The following is a 17,352-nucleotide window of genomic DNA, read 5'->3' on the forward strand; positions in this document are numbered from 1 at the left end:
TGTTTTCTGGTTAAGAACACTTAAAATTTGGTAATTAGCCCATTTCCTGAAAACCTATTCTGAACTATCATTCAACAAAGGCGAGGGGATTAATTTTACATCGTGAACCTGTGCCCCAAAATGTGAAGGAAAACCACAATGACATAAATTTCATTCCATCTGGATTGCAAATAAATCGAGCGATAATCTCAACAACATGATTAGTTTTGTTTTTGAAAACAGAAACAACTGCCATGAACACCCCCGAAGTTGTGGCTCCCTGGAGGTACTAGTCTAACAAGTTGTGGCTCCCTGGAGGTACTAGTCTAACAAGTTAGTTCATTAGTGCAACATAACAGAGTTTAAGCTGATGCCACTTGCTAGCAGCCCCCAAGTCTCCTGACTGAGGCCTACCCATGAAAAAGTTATTGGTGTGGTAGGAAACTTTTCAATTTTCATAATATCCAATTCTGCATTAGGGCATAATAATTAATAGCTGATATGCTGATTACAAATGTGAAAGAGTGAAATTATGCACTCGTTTCAACCCAGTTCTGAGGTATATTAAAACAAGAAGAATCACTAATCAAAGTAAAACTATTAAAAAAGGTTACCATGCACCCATTCATGATTCCTTGTTGGTTGGTGCCTGAAATTGGATGGATGACATTGTTATTGGTCCCACCTAAATCACCATGGTCCTCCAAGTAAAACACTGCCTGCTTCATCGGACCTACAATGAAATTTGTTAAACAATGAGGGAGAATGTTGACTTGAATGACAATCTAAAGAGAACAAGGAATTCTCCTTATTGAGATCAGGCTGGAGGGAGATGGGGAAGGGAAGAAAGAAACCGCAACATTTATTGAGTTTTAATAGCTCCACTAACCTGGCTGTCAAGTCTCAGCAGCAATAACTTATTTCATGTAAATATTAGGAATGCTCAGAGGGGTTCTCTAGCTCCTTTCAAAATGACCCTACTTCTGCTGAGAATATCAAGACCCTACAAGACCTTTATAGCGGGCATAGGAAACTATCAATACGAAAAGGCAGGCACAAGCTATCCCCGTAAGGATGACCACCTGTTAGCAACAATTGAAGGATCATCCATGTAAACTGAAATAAGGCCCTTGCTCAAATGATAAGTTTCCCAGGCTAAGTACTCAAACATACCCATTTGAATACGTATCCATGGTCATCATTCCACGTGTATGGGATGTTCATGCCAAATATTCCAGCCACCAAAGAATAGATGGATAAACAAACAGTTCCAGAACTTAGGAAGAGCTCTAGCTGCAGCCGCAAAGCAGGTAGAAAAAACAAAAACATCCATAAAATCATAGTCTAATAGAAGATCTAATAACCTTCAGCATAAAAATAAGGATATTAATACAAAGGAGAGACAAAATGAAAGGCACTGGCAAAGAAATTAATCGATATGGATATCAGATACATTACCTGAATCAACTGGTTCCGATGATTGTCAAGCTGCAAGCAAGAATACATGGCATTTCTTTAAACTATTCATTCATATGCCACTGAAATGGACTCTCTTCTTTCTAATTTTAAATTTTAAGATTCAAAGCAATTACCTGAATATTAATGTAATCCTCTGTATCATCAATATATTCACGCAGCTGGGAAAAAAGAAAAGGCCATGCATCATAATTCAGGTTTAACCAGCCACCAACAATAAAGGAATGCTGTCAATGAATTTGGTCCCTCATTTTCCTAAGCATATAATATGTAACTCCAATCATGATCCCACATGTTAGTACCCCAACAATACCTATCTGTTCCCCCAGATGTATTCCATCTGTTATGACCTGATAAAAGTCATGAATTACAGCTGTTATATGCTGGGTTTGAATCAGGACCACCCACCCAATTGAAAGTTGACAACATCATGGAAAAACTCATAACCACAAACCCGATAAATTTGGGCCTGGTCCAGACAAGTTTGCTTCCTGAATATAGTTTTATTACAAGGATAATCAATTTTTCATATTACTGGCAACCATTAGGGATTATCAACTAGATTAGTGGATGCTTGGAATCCACTTTTTCATTACAATCTTCCAATGCAATCCTACAAGCTAATGTTAACCACCATACCATTCCCAATTGGTTAACTCTCTTCAAGTTAAAAGGATGAAATGCTCAAAGTGGTGCCAAGTCAAGGATATACTATAAATTCAATACAAAGATTCAATAAGAAAATTATACAGAATCATTCAAGAGGGTGGATTAATTAGAAGGAAGTGAGAACAAAAGTACTGACATCAAATTTTATGAATAATTGGTAATTTCCTGGGGATGTCAACCAATAGTAGCATAATTTTTGTAGATTTTCACAGAAGAAAAAAAAAAAAACCGGAGTCCTCTTTATTTTTTGAAGAGAGACTGGAGTCTAAAATGACCAATCAAAACCCACCCATGAATTTTGATAAATAACACCTGATTGGATACTATGTTTATGATTCCAATTGACTTTGTCAAAAAATTTTCAGATATCATATCTTTTCCGTATCATAGTCGAACCCTATATATATATATATTGATCCACTGTGACAGTAATATTATATTCACAATGGAAATTGACCAACTTGGTTGTCTGATCCAACTCTGATGAACATTTGTTTTTGGGATGCTTGGGGCCATTTCACCAAGTGTCATTCTTCTTTTTAATTGTTCCCCTTTCTATCAAAAAAAAAAAAAAGAAATTGATCATTTTGCACTGCCTTCTATGTTCCCTTTCCTCTCTTATTTGCTTTTATAATGCTTCCAACATTTATCAGAAAGAAAGTCTATCATAAACTTTCTAGACACTAATCTATGAATCTACCCAGACTCAATTACATTTCTCACTATAATTGCCTCTGAGTTTTTATATAATGCTTTGCTTTCTGTAATTAACTGATATATTCCATCAAAGTTCAAAAAGAAATAGTCACCAGTAATTTCCATGCAAGCTGATGAAACCAGGAAATGCTTGATGCATTCATGGTTTGATTAGAACAAAAAGAACCTAAAAGATTAGTTAGCCACAAAGGCAATTCTACATAATTGTGTATGCCAGCGATTAGAGTTGAAGAGTTTGGTTTATCTCCTCACTTGAGTGAGAATATGCTCAAGTCTACTTCCATGTATATAGTCTTTGTTGACCAAAGGAGGAAGGTGGACCAATATAACATGGATATGTCAAACCTTCAAATTCAAATCAGATCAGTTTCACATAATTGTGCATGCCTATAATCAGAGTTGAAGGGACGAGTTGATCTTCTTGGTTGAGTGAGAGATATTCTCAAACCTGTTTTCATGTATTTAGTCTACATTGTCAACCAAAGGAGGGGTAGTAGAATAATACAAATCGTGGATATGCCAAACCTTCAAATTCAAATGAGATCAGTTTAATGCATATGTATGTTGTATACATATATATAGAAGAAAAGTAAATATAGAGTTTTGAATGGTGGTTCATTCTGCATTTCTTCCACACACCCCCCTGGGTACCCTCAAGCAAGAGACATGCTTTAGTCTGCATTCATACAAGCTTGTTAATGAGGAAATTGACCACTATAAGGGTGTGGAATGTTTGACCATTGCCTTCCACTCAAGCAAAGCAAGTTTACTGTGTATTTAGTACACAAGTATAAAAGGAACTTCAAATAGATCAAGTCATTGTTAAAAAATATAAATGTAATAGCACCACAGATTCAGTAAAGTATACCGTGGTCAATTTGTTCAATATACCATCAATCTGCATGAAGTATGCCTGCAAAGTTTAGAACAAGTCAGGTTAGACTTTCAGTCTTAATAAAGTATGAGCTATGGCAATTAGGTGACTGACCTCAAGCAACATTTCAAGCTCCTCAACATCATTTTCATCTCCACGAATGGTTGCAAAACTTGCTCGGCTTGCCCTGGATATCTTCGATCCTATAGTAGGGGAAGCAGGTAACCAATTGGGTGCACCGGAGCCACTGACTGGTGAAGAAGCCGTAGCTAATTTTCTTGAAAGGTAAAGGTCTGCCATATCATCATCATCATCCAGAAGTTGTTCAAGCTCATCCCTCACCTGGAAGTAGCAAAATATTTTTTTAACAAAATATATATTTAAATATGGACTATATTGAAAAAGGGAACAGAGCTAGGGGTAATCATTTCTAGCCTGCCTGCAATATATATATATATATATATATATATATAGAAAATGGAGGAAAAAAAATGAAGAGAAAGGAGAAGAAAGAGGTTTCCGCACTAGTTTGTGGAAGAAGAAGAGAAGGGAAGAAAGAAACGAAGAGTTTTACCTCTCTCTCTAGCCCCCTTGATCTCTTTTATTAACTTATTCAAAAATTAAGTACAATTACTTGGATGCCCTTAATGGGGCAGTCAACACTAAAGAAATAATTAAAGAAAACAAAAATATCCTATAACCAACAAACATAACCTTAAACACTACTTAAAGGAAATAAAAAACACTAAAGCCCATTCTCACTACACTCCCCCTCAAGTTGAGCATAGATGCCAATCATGCCTAGCTTGCTTACATAATGTTGAAGCTTTGCCTTTGGAACTCCATTAGTTAGAAATTCTTCTAGCTGCTCTTCTGATGCAATGAAAGGAAGGCACACCTCTCTTGAAGCCACTCTCTCCCATATAAAGTGTCCATCTATCTTAATGTTCTTAGTTCTATCATGCTGAACCAGGTTGTGAGCAATGTTAATAGCAGCCTGGTTATCACAATACAACATCAGTGGCTTGTCACATGAAACACCCATCTCATCAAGGAGAGATCTAAGCCATAACAACTCAAAGGCCCCATGGGCCATAGCCCTATACTCTACCTCAGCTGAAGATCTAGCAACCACTGATTGCTTTTTACTTCTCCAGGAAACAATATTTCTGTCTACCATAGTACAATAACCTAATGTGGATCTCCTGCCATCCACATTTCCTACCCAATCAACATCTGTATATGCTTCTACCTTCATGTGGCCAGGTTTAGCAAACAATATACCCTTCCCGGGAGTTCCCTTAAGATAGCATAACACCCTTTCTACAGCAGCCATATGTGTGTCTCTAGGAACATGCATGAACTGGCTGATGACACTTACAACATATGAAATGTCGGGACGAGTCATACATAGATAAAGAAGTTTCCCTAATAATCTCTGAAAAGCTCCCCTGTCAACTAAAAGTTCTCCATCATTAGCTGAGAGTTTATGATTCACATCAATAGGGTTATAGGGGTAGAGGTAGGTTTAGCACCATATTTTCCAGTCTCATTAAGAAGATCCAACACATACTTTGTTAGACAGTTTTGTATGCCCTTAGCTTCAATCAGAATGATGTACTTTATGAGTTTATTGTAAATGAATAAAGATACATATTTGATTCATGTTCCCTTGGTATGTTTCTGTGTAATACCCTTAAATTGGACACTTAATGAGACTCGTGTTAGTTTAGAATGTTCACAGCCAGTGGGTCGGTCTGGGGAGACCTATCCTGACAAGGCTAACACTGTAGTGCCACCAAGTCGGTTGGGGTGGCTTGTCTCAGCTGCCAGGGTGAGACCCTAGGCACATACAGTGTAGGATTAATTGAATCTTTGAACTGGACCAGATTTCCAGTATTGCCCTGGACCTTGGAGATTGATGGGCAAAACTGGAAAGTTACACCCGACCCCTAGACTCGATTATGATACTGCACTAGGTGTCGGATTGGGCTATCTTTGATGTACCAATCAGTGAGATCCTTAGCGGGGGTCAAAACCTGGGTATGTTGGGACAGTCCGAGAATTCATCTGAGTGGGTGATCATAGTGACAAGATCAGCCCCTTTGTCGGACAAAGGTAATGATCGGGGGTGCACTCTCACTGATGGAAACCAAGACTACCGGCAGCCGATTTCAACCGTTGAGATTTGTTTTGCAAAATATATTTTATATAAGATATAAAAGTATATATATGGTTTCTAAAATGTTTGCAAGAAGGTTTTAATTCCCGGGATCCATATAAGTGGAGAGTGCAACACTGTTCCTTGCAGCCGAGGGAGAGGTCCTCTCTTGTCGGGCAGTGTATGATCATTATGGGCTGAAAGGTTAAGTGTAAGACCATTGAGGATAATGCCTGATGGGCTAATCTTGCATTTGCCCACAGTCCCTGGGTGTTACAAGGTGGCTTGGCCCAGGGACCACTTAGTGTAAGTGTTGGGCCCATAGAGCTCATTTGATGGGTTTCAGGGGGTACACTGTCTTCAGCAGTGCATTCGGCCAGGCCTTGTAACAAAGGCTGGGCTGAACCCATGTGGCTGATGTGTAGATCAATGCTTGGGTCCCACGCCATACAAGGAAGCCCAACTGGGCAGCAATTTGGAAGGTTTTTTGAGTACATAACCTAAATGGGCCTTAAGCCCATTTCGAACTGGGCTGATTTGATCAGTCATTTAAAGGGGGCGAATTCTGAAGTGGGTCAGCTAAAAGGATTGGGCTTAGACCCTATCCACTCAGAGAGTCCAAGATCTAAATAAGATTTAGATCTGGAAACCTCCTAATTAGATTAGGAGACAGCTGATCTGATCTGCAGATAAGATAAGGATTATCCCTTATCACTAAGGGACTTCTAACCCAAATATGATTTGGATTAGCAACTCCTAATCTGATTAGGAGCTGAACCCTTTAAGATTATAAAAGGGGAAGGGGGCGGCAGCCTTGAAAAATACAATAACATCAATAGCATTCTTCTCTTTAAGAAAGAGAGATTAAGAGATTTCCTGCATACTGCGAATTCTCTTCTGCCGCCACCCTCCTGCCATTGCCATTCCTTCAGTTCGATCTCCAGTTCTTGGGAGCAATCAAGATTGGATCTTGATTTCAATCTTTTGGGAAAAGATTGATTGGAGCTGTACTCACAAGCCGTCCAGTTGATTCTTGCGAAGGGTCAAGTTCTTTTGAAGAACATTGCTGATTCTGCTCCATCCTTCACTGCGCCATCTTCAGTGGGAGCAGATTTTGGATCCTTCCTTCGGCGTGAACACCTCCATTGGGAGATAGTATTTCTCCGTATCAGGTATAATCCTCTCCCACTCCTTTTGGTTCAGATCTGGTTCAGTTTATGGTTCAAGATTGATCCTTGAAAATATGATTTTCTAAATAGGGAATACGATTCCCAGTTGAAGGGAGAGATAAAATTTTTGAAATTCGCCCCTTATTCCGCAATCTTTGGGCGTCCATAGGATGGATCTCTCATCCCTTTATACTTCTGCTGAGAAATAAAGACACCTTCCTTGGACCTAGCAACCTCAATGCCAAGAAAATACCGCAACCCTCCTAAGTCTTTGATCTCAAATTCAGAATTGAGAAACTTCTTGAAAGCACTAACATCTTCTATATCACTGCCAGTAACCACAATATCATCTATATAAACAATAAGGAATGTCACCAGGGTGCTTCTTCTCTTAACAAAGAGGGTATGATCTGATTGAGTCTGCGTGCAGCCGAACTGAACAAGGGCAGCCTTAAACCTGTCAAACCAAGCACGTGGAGAAAGTTCCAGGCCATAAAGTGATTTCTTTAATCTGCACACCTTACCTTGCATCTCCTTGCCATATATACTAGGAGGAAGGGACATATATACCTCTTCAGTGAGATCACCATTCAGGAATGTATTCTTAACATCAAACTAATACAAAGGCCAATCATAGCTCACTGCTAAGGATAAAAGAACTCCCACCGAAGTCATTTTAGCAACAAAATGAGCCTTATACCTCTCAATTGACTTATCTGCACAATACTTGATAGTGAAAACCCACTTGCACCCAACAGGTTCCTTCCCAACTGGCAAGTCAACAATATCCCATGTATTGTTTTTATGAAGGGCCTCTATTTTAGTCCTCATTGCATCCCTCCATTCTGGTGTGGCTAAGACTTCTAAAATAGAATTTGGGATGGGTTGAGAGGAAATGGAGGCTAGAAAGGCATAGTAGGATGGGGACAACAAGCTGTAGGAAAGGTGTTTGGAAATACAATGAGTTGTACATTTCCTCATACCTTTTCTCAAAGACATGGATAGATCAAGGTCTAGAAACAAGGGTGTTGGTGGAGGAGGTGATGGACATGTCCTGTCTTCAATAATTGGAAGCACCTGAGACTCGACTAGAGGCATGGGATCAACCTCTGTTTGCCCTAGCCTTTGCCACTAGTACCACCTCTAGAGAATAGGATAGGTGGTAAAAATGGGAGGACTAGCAAGAGGAGGGGGAGGAGTAGGAATGGAAGACCTCAAAGGAGAGGATCCCTACATGGGAATGGGGGTAACTAGAGGGCTCAACACAAGACTCAATTGGAGTTAGCAAAGGAAGGGAGGAAGAAAACAACTCAAGAGATCTCTCCCCCTCAAAAGGACGAATATAAAAAGGAACTAACTCTGCAAAGGTGACATCCATGTGAACAAACCGGGTGCCACTAACGGGATCAAAACAACAGTACCCTTTCTATGTGGAGGCATAACCAAGGAAGATACACTTCTGAGCCTTGGGGTCAAACTTATGTCTCTTAGAACTAAGAATGTGGACATAGCAAGTGCAACCAAAGATCCACAGAGGAATGGAGAAAATCTCAACACCAGGAAAGAGAAGTCCAAAAGGAGATTTTAACCCCAAGACTCGAGAAGGCATGCGGTTAATAAGGTAGGTAGCTGTTAAAACTGTATCACCCCAAAACTTCACAAGAACATGGGTAGCAAAAAGGATGCTCCTTGCAACTTCCACAATGTCTATTTTTCCTCTCCGCTACTCCATTTTGGTGTGGAGTGTGGGCACAAGAACTCTGATGACAACCCTAAACTTCTCAAGATAGGAGGTAAGGTCCTCCAAATATTCCTTAGCATTGTCCGATTGGAATATTTTGATGTGGGTGTTAAACCGAGTGAGTATGTGCTCATGGAACTGTTGTACAAGTTTAGGCACTTCAGCACGAGAGTGCATAAGGTAAATCCAAGTATATCATGAAAAATCATCAATAAACAGGATGAAATATCTATAGCCACCCATACATGGTAAATGGTAAGGCCCCCACACATCAACGTGAACAATATTAAAAGGAATAGTCAATCTTTTATTACCTGAAGGATAAGTGTTCTTACAATGCTTTGAGAACTCACAGGACTCACAATGTAAACTTGATAAACTGATTCCTTTAAATAACTCTGGAAACAACCGACTCAATGAAGAAAAAGACAATGACCCAAACGACTAATGACATAACATAATATGACTAGTGGACTCTAAAATAAATGCAGTTCTCTTAAGTTGTACTTAGCTCTACTCAGGCATGTGTAACAAATAGATTCCATTCGCCTCATGGCCACTCTCAACCACTTTTTGAGATTTCATGTCTTGAAAAACACAATATGAAGAAAAAAATGTCACACTGCAATTCAGGAATTTAGTCAAATTACTAGCTGAAAGCAAATTGGTATTAAGTTTAGGTACATGAAGAACAGATGATAAGGTGAGGGCATTAGAGGTCTTAATGTCTTCCATTCCCGTGATAGGGCAAGAGAGCCATTAGCAAGGGATATCTTATCCCGACCAGAAAGGAGTTGGTAAGAAGTGAATAACTGTGAAATACTAGGCATATGGTAAAAAGCACTAGAATCAGTTATCTAAGGAGTTTTATGAGTACCCAAGACAGAAGCATGATGTGTAGTGGCACGAATACCTGAGTGAACATATGCAAAGGAACGGTCTCTAAAGGAGTTGTAGCAGTGGACTCCAAATGACTGATTATTTGGCTATACTTCTCATACTCAGCCTTGGCGGCTGCAAGCTGTTCTCCCACTGACTTCTCTCCACCTTGTCCCGGTTCACCTTGTGAGGAGGTGGCTACATTTGCATTTACACCTTTTCCAGTTTCAAACCTTTTTCCACCATTTTCTTTCTTGAGTTTGGCATGAATGAGCTCTGGATGCAGCTTCCAACAAGTGTCTTTAGTGTGTTTAGGCTTCTTGCAGTATTCACAGATAACATCTTTCTTCCCAGTGTTAACCTTCAGCTTCATCCCGGCATTGGCATAGTGATCAACCTGCGGCTCGACAGATTAAACCTGTCTTCTGTTCTCCTCACTGCTCACCATTGCATATGCCTGAGACAAAGTCACCTCATCCTTTGCTAAAACATTCTACCTCACAATATCATACTCCAAGTTAAGTCTAGTGAGGAACTCAAAGGCCCGATTTCTCTCCACCAACTTCCTATATGTTTCAGCGTCCTTTATGCAACCCCAAACAAGAGTTCCATCATATCAATCTCTTGCTAAAAAGATTTCCGCATAGAGAAGAAGACAACTAAGGGCTTCTCCTCTTGTCTTAGATTATTTACATCATGCTTCGATTTGTAGGCCCGAGCAACATTAAGCTTTTGGGAATAGGTCTCTGTAACACTATCCCACACTTCTTTGGAAGTTTCCATCCACAGGTAATGCTAACTAATGTGTTGTTGCATAGAATTCACTAACCAACCCACTACTGTGTAGTTTTCCTACATCCACCTTTCATAGGTAGGATCATCCTCCTCTGGTTTCTTCTTGCTCCCAATAATGTAACCCTGTTTTCCTCTACTACACACATGTATCTTAGTAGATTGAGACCAGGCTAAATAATTGGTCCCATCTAACTTCACAGTAGTCACAACCCCAAAAAGATTCTTCACTGACACCCCATGTCCAAACCTAGAATTTGTGGAATACTTGGTCTCTCCTCCAGTTTGCTCCATTGAGTGAATGGATGCAAACGAAAATCAAATTAGGGTTTTACTAGGCTAGATTTACTATTCTAAGCAAAGAACAACTCTTTAGGGTTTTACTAGGCTAGATTTGCTCAAAGGGAGAGCAGAGAGTTATTTGATGCATCTACCACTACACTACTTCCTTCTTCCTTCTACAATTCCTCTCATGTGTCTCACACACATCTCATACAAAAAGATAAAACCAATAGATACTCCTAATGCGACTCCGTGTTTTAAAACATTGATTCGACCTCCTAATGGAGACAGGAAAACTAAGAGCAAAACCAATATATACTCCCATCAATCCTGCACATAAATTATCATCTTCTAACAACACTCTACTTCTAAATAGGGGAATGTTCCAACAATGGGTAGGCAACTATTATATTTATTATTACTTGGCCTAATATCTTATACACTATGAGTGTAATTAGCCAGTTTATGCATGCATCCAAAGATACTTATTTGGCAGCTACTAAGAGCATTTTATGCTACTTAAGGGTAAACCAGGGAAAAGGATTTTGTTTGCCAGCCATGGTGGACACATGAGCACAGAAGCATACATTGATGCAAATTAGACAAGTTCTATCGATGACAACAGATCTACCTTGGCTATTGTACTATTGTTAAGGGTAATTTAGTTACTTAGAGAAGCAAGAAACAATGTGTTGTTGCTTGTTCCGATGCAGAGACCCTTTTCCTAATGAAGTGTCGATCAACTTCAATATGCTTGGTTCTATCATGTTGCACTGGGTTGTGAGCAATGTTGATGGCAGCCTGATTATCACAGTACAACATCATTGACTTGTCATATTCAACTCCAAGTTCTTCCATCAAAGATTTTAGCCATAATAATTCAGAAACTCCATGTGCCATGGCCCTGTATTCTTCTTCAGTAGAAGACCGAGCAACAACCGATTGTTTCTTGCTTCTCCAAGAAACAACATTACTAGCCACCAAGCTGCAATACCCAGAAGTAGATCTTCTGTCATCAATGTTTCCGGCCCAGTCAACATCGGTGTAGGCTTCAAGTTTCATGTGACCATGCTTGGCAAACAGAATACCCTTTCCTGGGGAGCCCTTCAAATAACATAGGATTCTCTCTGCTGCTTCCATATGAGTGTCTCGGGGAGCATGCATGAATTGGCTAATGCAACTGACTGCATATGCAATATCTGGCCGAGTCATGCATAGGTACAAAAGTTTCCCAAGAAGTCTCTGAAAGATTCCTTTGTCTTCTAACAATGTCCCTTCTGAGGCTGAGAGTTTATGACTCATATCAATAGGGGTAGCAACTGGTCTAGCACCCATCTTTCCAGTTTCAGAGAGCAAGTCAAGAACATACTTCCTTTGGGAGATAAGAATCCCATCCTTGGATCGAGCCACTTCTATGCCAAGAAAGTATCTCAATTCCCCCAAATCTTTAATCTCAAACTCTGTATGGAGAAAATATTTTAGATCATGAATTCCTAAAACATCATTACTAGTCACTACAATATCTACATACACAATGAGGTATACTGCCAGAGGTCCACTCCTCTTCACAAAAAGAGTATGATCGGACTGTGTCTGCACATAACCAAAGTTAACAAGTGCTGTTCTAAATCTCTCAAACCATGCTCTAGGGTACTGTTTTAGTCCATAAAGAGATTTCCTCAGCCTGCATACCTTCCCTTTCATATCAGTTCCATACATCCCTGGAGGAAGAGACATATAAACCTCCTCATGTAATTCACCATTCAGAAATGCATTCTTCACATCCAATTGATAAAGGGATCAATCAAAGTGAGCAGCTAAAGATAAAAGAACCCTCACAGATGTCATCTTGGCAACAGGTGCAAAGGTCTCTAAATAATCAATCCCATATGTCTGTGTATACTTTAGCAACCAGCCTGGCCTTGTACCTCTCAATGGTGCCATCAGCTCGGTAATTGATAGTAAAGACCCATTTGCAACCGACTGGATCCTTCCCTTCAGGCAAATCCACCACTTCCCATGTGTCATTCTTGTGTAGGGCATCGATTTCAAATCTCATAGCATCCCTCCATTCTGGAATCTTAAGAGCTTCTGACACAGACCTGGGAATAGGATGAGAAGCAACAGAAGAGAGATAAGCAAAGTATGAAGTTGAAAGCAAACTGTAAGAAAGGTGCTTGGAAATGCAATGTGCAGTGCACTTCCGTTTTCCTTTCCTAACAGCAATGGGAATATCAAGGTCAGAGAAGGATGAATCCAAAGGTGCTGAAACAGTACCTGTTGTCTCTTTTGTGACTGGAATGTATGAGGCTCATGTGTTGTAGGAGAAACAACCTGCACATTTCTGGATCTTTGCCTTTGATACACCTTGGGATTGAGGATAGGACGAGGAGGTAGAGTACTGGGACAAGGAGAATGGAACGACTGATCCACCCTTGATACATTTGAAGGAGAAGCAGACACATCAAGAAACTCAACAGGGACAGGAAGAGGAAGAGCAAACACCTGTGACAAATCCTCCCCCTATGGACAATGTCCTTCTGGAGAGGAACCATAAAAGGGGGAAAGCTCATCAAAGGTGACATCTATTGAGACATACTGATTGCCAGACTTTGGATCAAAACAACAATAACCCTTCTGTGTGGGGGAATAACCAAGGAAGATACACTTTTGAGCTTTGGATTCAAATTTATGCCTTTGGACACTTGGAACATGTACACAACAGGTGCAGCCAAAGACACGAATAAGAACAGGAAAAAGATCCTTGTCCGGATGAAGAAGAGTGAAGGGAGACTTAAACCCCAAAACCCTGGATGGCATACGATTTATAAGGTAGGTAGCAGTAAGAACAACATCACCCCAAAACCTGGTAGGAACATGTGAGGCAAATAAGATACTTCTTGCAACTTCAACAATATGCCTATTTTTCCTCTCAGCAACCCCATTCTGTTCTGGGGTCCTAGCACATGAGCTTTGATGAATAACCCCCATGTCAGAGAGATAGCAGGATAGTTTTTTCTCAAAGTATTCTTTTGCATTGTCAGATCTGAAGATTTTAATCCTAGTATCAAATTGGGTTAGAACAAATTCATGGAATTGTTTTACAAGTCTTGGAACTTCATCAGGAATATGCAAGTGAACCGAGAAAAGTCATCAATAAACAGGATAAAATATTTGTAGCCACCCATGGAGGGTAATTGGTAAGGTCCCCACACATCAGAATGCACAATATTAAAAGGAAAAGAAGATCTTTTATTGCTCAAAGGATAATTGTTTCTACAATGCTTTGACAATTCACAAGACTCACAATGAAGATTGGACAAACTAATTCCCTTAAACAGTTCAGGGAATAGATGACTCAAGGCAGAAAAAGACAGATGACCAAAACGACGATGACACAACATAATCCGACTAACAGACTCTGAAGAGACAGATCCAAGAGCAACATTCCCAAGATGATCAGTGCATTGTCCCGGAGTATCAAGCAGGTATATTCCGTTCGCCTCATGGCCACTCCCAATCACCTTCTGAGACTCCAGATCCTGAAAAAACAGTAGGAAGGAAAAAAGGTTACACAATAGTTTAGTGACTTGGTTAAACTACTCACAGACAACAGATTTGTATTTAGTTTAGGTACATGGAGGGCAGAAGGTAGGAACAAGGAATCCGTAGCCTTGATGGTTCCCTTACTAGAGATAGGGGCAAGTGAACCATCAGCTAAAGTGATTTTATTACGTCCAGGAAGCAAGTCATATGAAACAAACAAGGTAGACAGATTGGTCATATGGTCAGAAGCACCTGAGTCAATAATCCAAGGGATCTTGAGATTACCTGAAGTGGTAGCATGATTGGCAGAAGCCCTTATACCTGAATGAGCAAATGCTGAGGCAGCATAATTTCCTGAAGGGTTGGAAGGAGAGGTCACATCACTCAGCTGACTGATCATCTTCCCAAACTTTTCATATTCTGCTCTCATGGCTGCCAACTATGCAGAAGCAGACATCTCTTCACTATCTGGCCCGGCAGCTACATTCGCACTTCTTGATCTTTTACTATCATGTTTTTTTTGAAACCGAATGGGAACAAGATTAGGATGTAATTTCCAGCACTTGTCTTTGGTGTGCTTCGGTTTCTTGTAGTACTCACATATAACTTCTTTCTTTCCTGTGCCACCAGAAGTTTCAGCATTCCCTTTAGGTTTAATCCCCATATTGGCAAAGTGATCATTAATATCAGCCCCTTGAACCTGGACAACCCTTTTGCTCTCTTCACTACTCACCAATGCATAAGATTGTGACAAAGAGACACACTCCTTGGAAAGAATATTCTGTTTTGTGATATCATATTCTGGGTTTAGTCCAGTTAAGAACTCAAAAACCCTATTCCTTTCAACCAATTTTCTGTAGGTCTCTGCATCATTGGTGATGTCCCAAGTTACAGTTTCTATTAGGTTAATCTCTTGTCATAGGGACTTCAGGGTTGAGAAATATACAGCAAGAGGTTTCTCCCCTTGCCTTAAATTCTTTACATCACTTCTCAATTTATATGCCTGGGCCACATTGTGTTTTTGGGAATAGGTTTCTTCAACACTGTCCCAAATTTCTTTTGCTGAATTCATCCATAGGTAGTGTTGACTGATTTGTGGCTGCATTGAGTTCACAAGCCACCCAATGACGGTGTAATTTCCTTGCATCCACTTCTCGTATGATGGATCATCTTCTGGGGGACTTCTTACTCCCGGAAATGAACCCCCACTTTCCTCTACTACATACATGAATCTTTACTGATTGTGACCATGCCAGATAATTAGTTCCATCTAGTTTAACTGTGGTCACAGTCAATAAGGAATCACTTGGAGTCCCCTGAACCAGTCCATATTCAACACCACTTTTGTTTTCAAACTCTAAGGAGTACATCATGTATACACTCCAAATATGATTTCAGATGACTTCTACAAGTATACTGAATGAGGACAAGCAATAACAGAGTTCAGCCAACCACAAGAAGGCAACACACTGAGTTCAGCCGACCACAAGGCAACACACTGAGTACAGCCATCCACAAGGAGACAATACACTGAGTTCAGCCTTCAAGAAGTAAATAAAAACTTCTAGGCACTCAGCCGAAGTACCTTTTCAAATCTGGACTTCAAGGTAAATACCACTTGGTATTGCTGAAATAACCCTTTTTACAAACACAATGTGGGCAATAGAGACAACCCCACTATCAAAAAAGAAAAAGGGCCTCAAGAACAGTTCGTACAGCCCCCAAAAACAGCCAAATATAAGTAACAATCCACAGCCTTGTTACAAGGATGTTTCAGCAGTTTTGACAGTCCAAGAAGGAGTGAAAAAACAGCCTAGAAATTTCTGGGTTAAACCAGATTCAATGGCAGCCGAAGGTAGTTCAGAACAACCAGAGTTTTCGGACACTTCAACAGTCCAAACATAGCCGAGAGTAATACAGAACAACCAGAGATTTTCGGATACTTCAATAGTCCAAACACAGTCGAAAGTAATACAGAACAACCAGAAAACTGAGCACAACTTACAGTTTGAGCTTCAAAACAGAACCGAGCTGTTCCCCTTCCTTTTTTTTTCTCTGATTCTTCCTGGCCACCGAACCACTTCTCCAAGAGATTCTAGTCTTGGGCACTTCCAATGACCTCCAAGAATCAGGCAATACGAGCCTAAGCTTCCAGCCCTAGAATATTGAAGTTCGGGTATGCTCTGATACCATGAAGAAAACCGAAGAGAGGAGAGCTGAGAGTTCGGCAATGAGGGTCTGAGAATGAGAGTTTCGAACCTACTCTCTCTCAGCACCCTAACACTATTTCATTAAGATATATTTGAATAATTACAAGGAGGCCCTTAGTTGGGCAAGAATTTACACAAAACTTAATATAGACAGGATGGGCCCAGAATAAGGCCCATTACAGAAAAACATAAATAATAAGAAAGAATAAACAACCTATGGGCCATTCGGCCCATCCTCTCTACAGACGTCTTCGCCAAGAGTGTTACTAATTCCAAGTTGTAGCCTTAAATAAACAATCTGGGCATGATTAACATATTTTTTCAGCTTAAGGGGGAGTGTTGAGAAATTTGGCTATTTTGGTTCTTAATTATTATTGGGCTGACTATGTTAGTGAGCCTGTTGGGCCTTTCTTTTATTTCTTCTATAGTTGCTGTCTACTAGGGGCAAATTTATACATTTACCTATCAATATGATTACCAAATAGAAAACTAACGATGCCATCAACAGACTCCATAATTTGACCTTCTAAAAGCCCTCTTCTTCTTTCTCTTCTTCTTTCTCTTCTTCTCTTCTCTCTATATAGATCTGGTCTCTTCTTATTTTCTTTCGTGTTCCAACACAAAATAAGCAAAAGGTCTAAGAAGGGGATTAAGAGAACCTGAAGGTGATGAAGCAGTCCTGTTGCTTAATTCTCTAAACCAAGTCTTCTTATCTACTCATGGTGGTGATGATAGTGTGGGTGATTAACCCTACTGGCTCTTTCTCACTTTCATCCTTCTTCAAATCTTTATCCCCAAGTCATCCCCAACCTTCACTTTACCCTTGGAAAACCATCTAGTTTGGTCCAACTTGCCAT

General features: G+C 40.0%; 1 protein-coding gene across 3 annotated transcripts in view; it reads right to left on the reverse strand.

Annotated features, from left to right (window-relative positions):
• Positions 1 to 431: 431 nt before the first annotated feature.
• LOC104609549 (magnesium transporter MRS2-I-like) overlaps positions 432 to 17,352 on the reverse strand; it is a 37,527-nt gene continuing 20,606 nt past the window's right edge. Inside the window, exons 6-12 of one of the 3 annotated variants that reach the window (XM_010275889.3) lie at positions 3,830 to 4,057; positions 3,710 to 3,754; positions 1,572 to 1,616; positions 1,438 to 1,467; positions 1,153 to 1,272; positions 869 to 1,061; positions 432 to 712 (exon numbers count right to left, since the gene is read on the reverse strand). In XM_010275889.3, the coding sequence (XP_010274191.1) occupies positions 975 to 1,061; positions 1,153 to 1,272; positions 1,438 to 1,467; positions 1,572 to 1,616; positions 3,710 to 3,754; positions 3,830 to 4,057 (555 nt within the window). In that variant the 3' untranslated portion in view covers positions 432 to 712; positions 869 to 974. Of the gene's footprint in view, positions 713 to 868; positions 1,062 to 1,152; positions 1,273 to 1,437; positions 1,468 to 1,571; positions 1,617 to 3,709; positions 3,755 to 3,829; positions 4,058 to 13,825; positions 14,282 to 17,352 lie in introns of those variants that run through there. The other 2 variants (XM_088900699.1, XM_088900700.1) reach the window with 2 other exon arrangements.

The sequence above is a fragment of the Nelumbo nucifera genome, chromosome 3 (assembly GCF_055504915.1).
Source record: "Nelumbo nucifera cultivar China Antique chromosome 3, China Antique-T2T, whole genome shotgun sequence".
Lineage (NCBI taxonomy): Eukaryota > Viridiplantae > Streptophyta > Magnoliopsida > Proteales > Nelumbonaceae > Nelumbo > Nelumbo nucifera.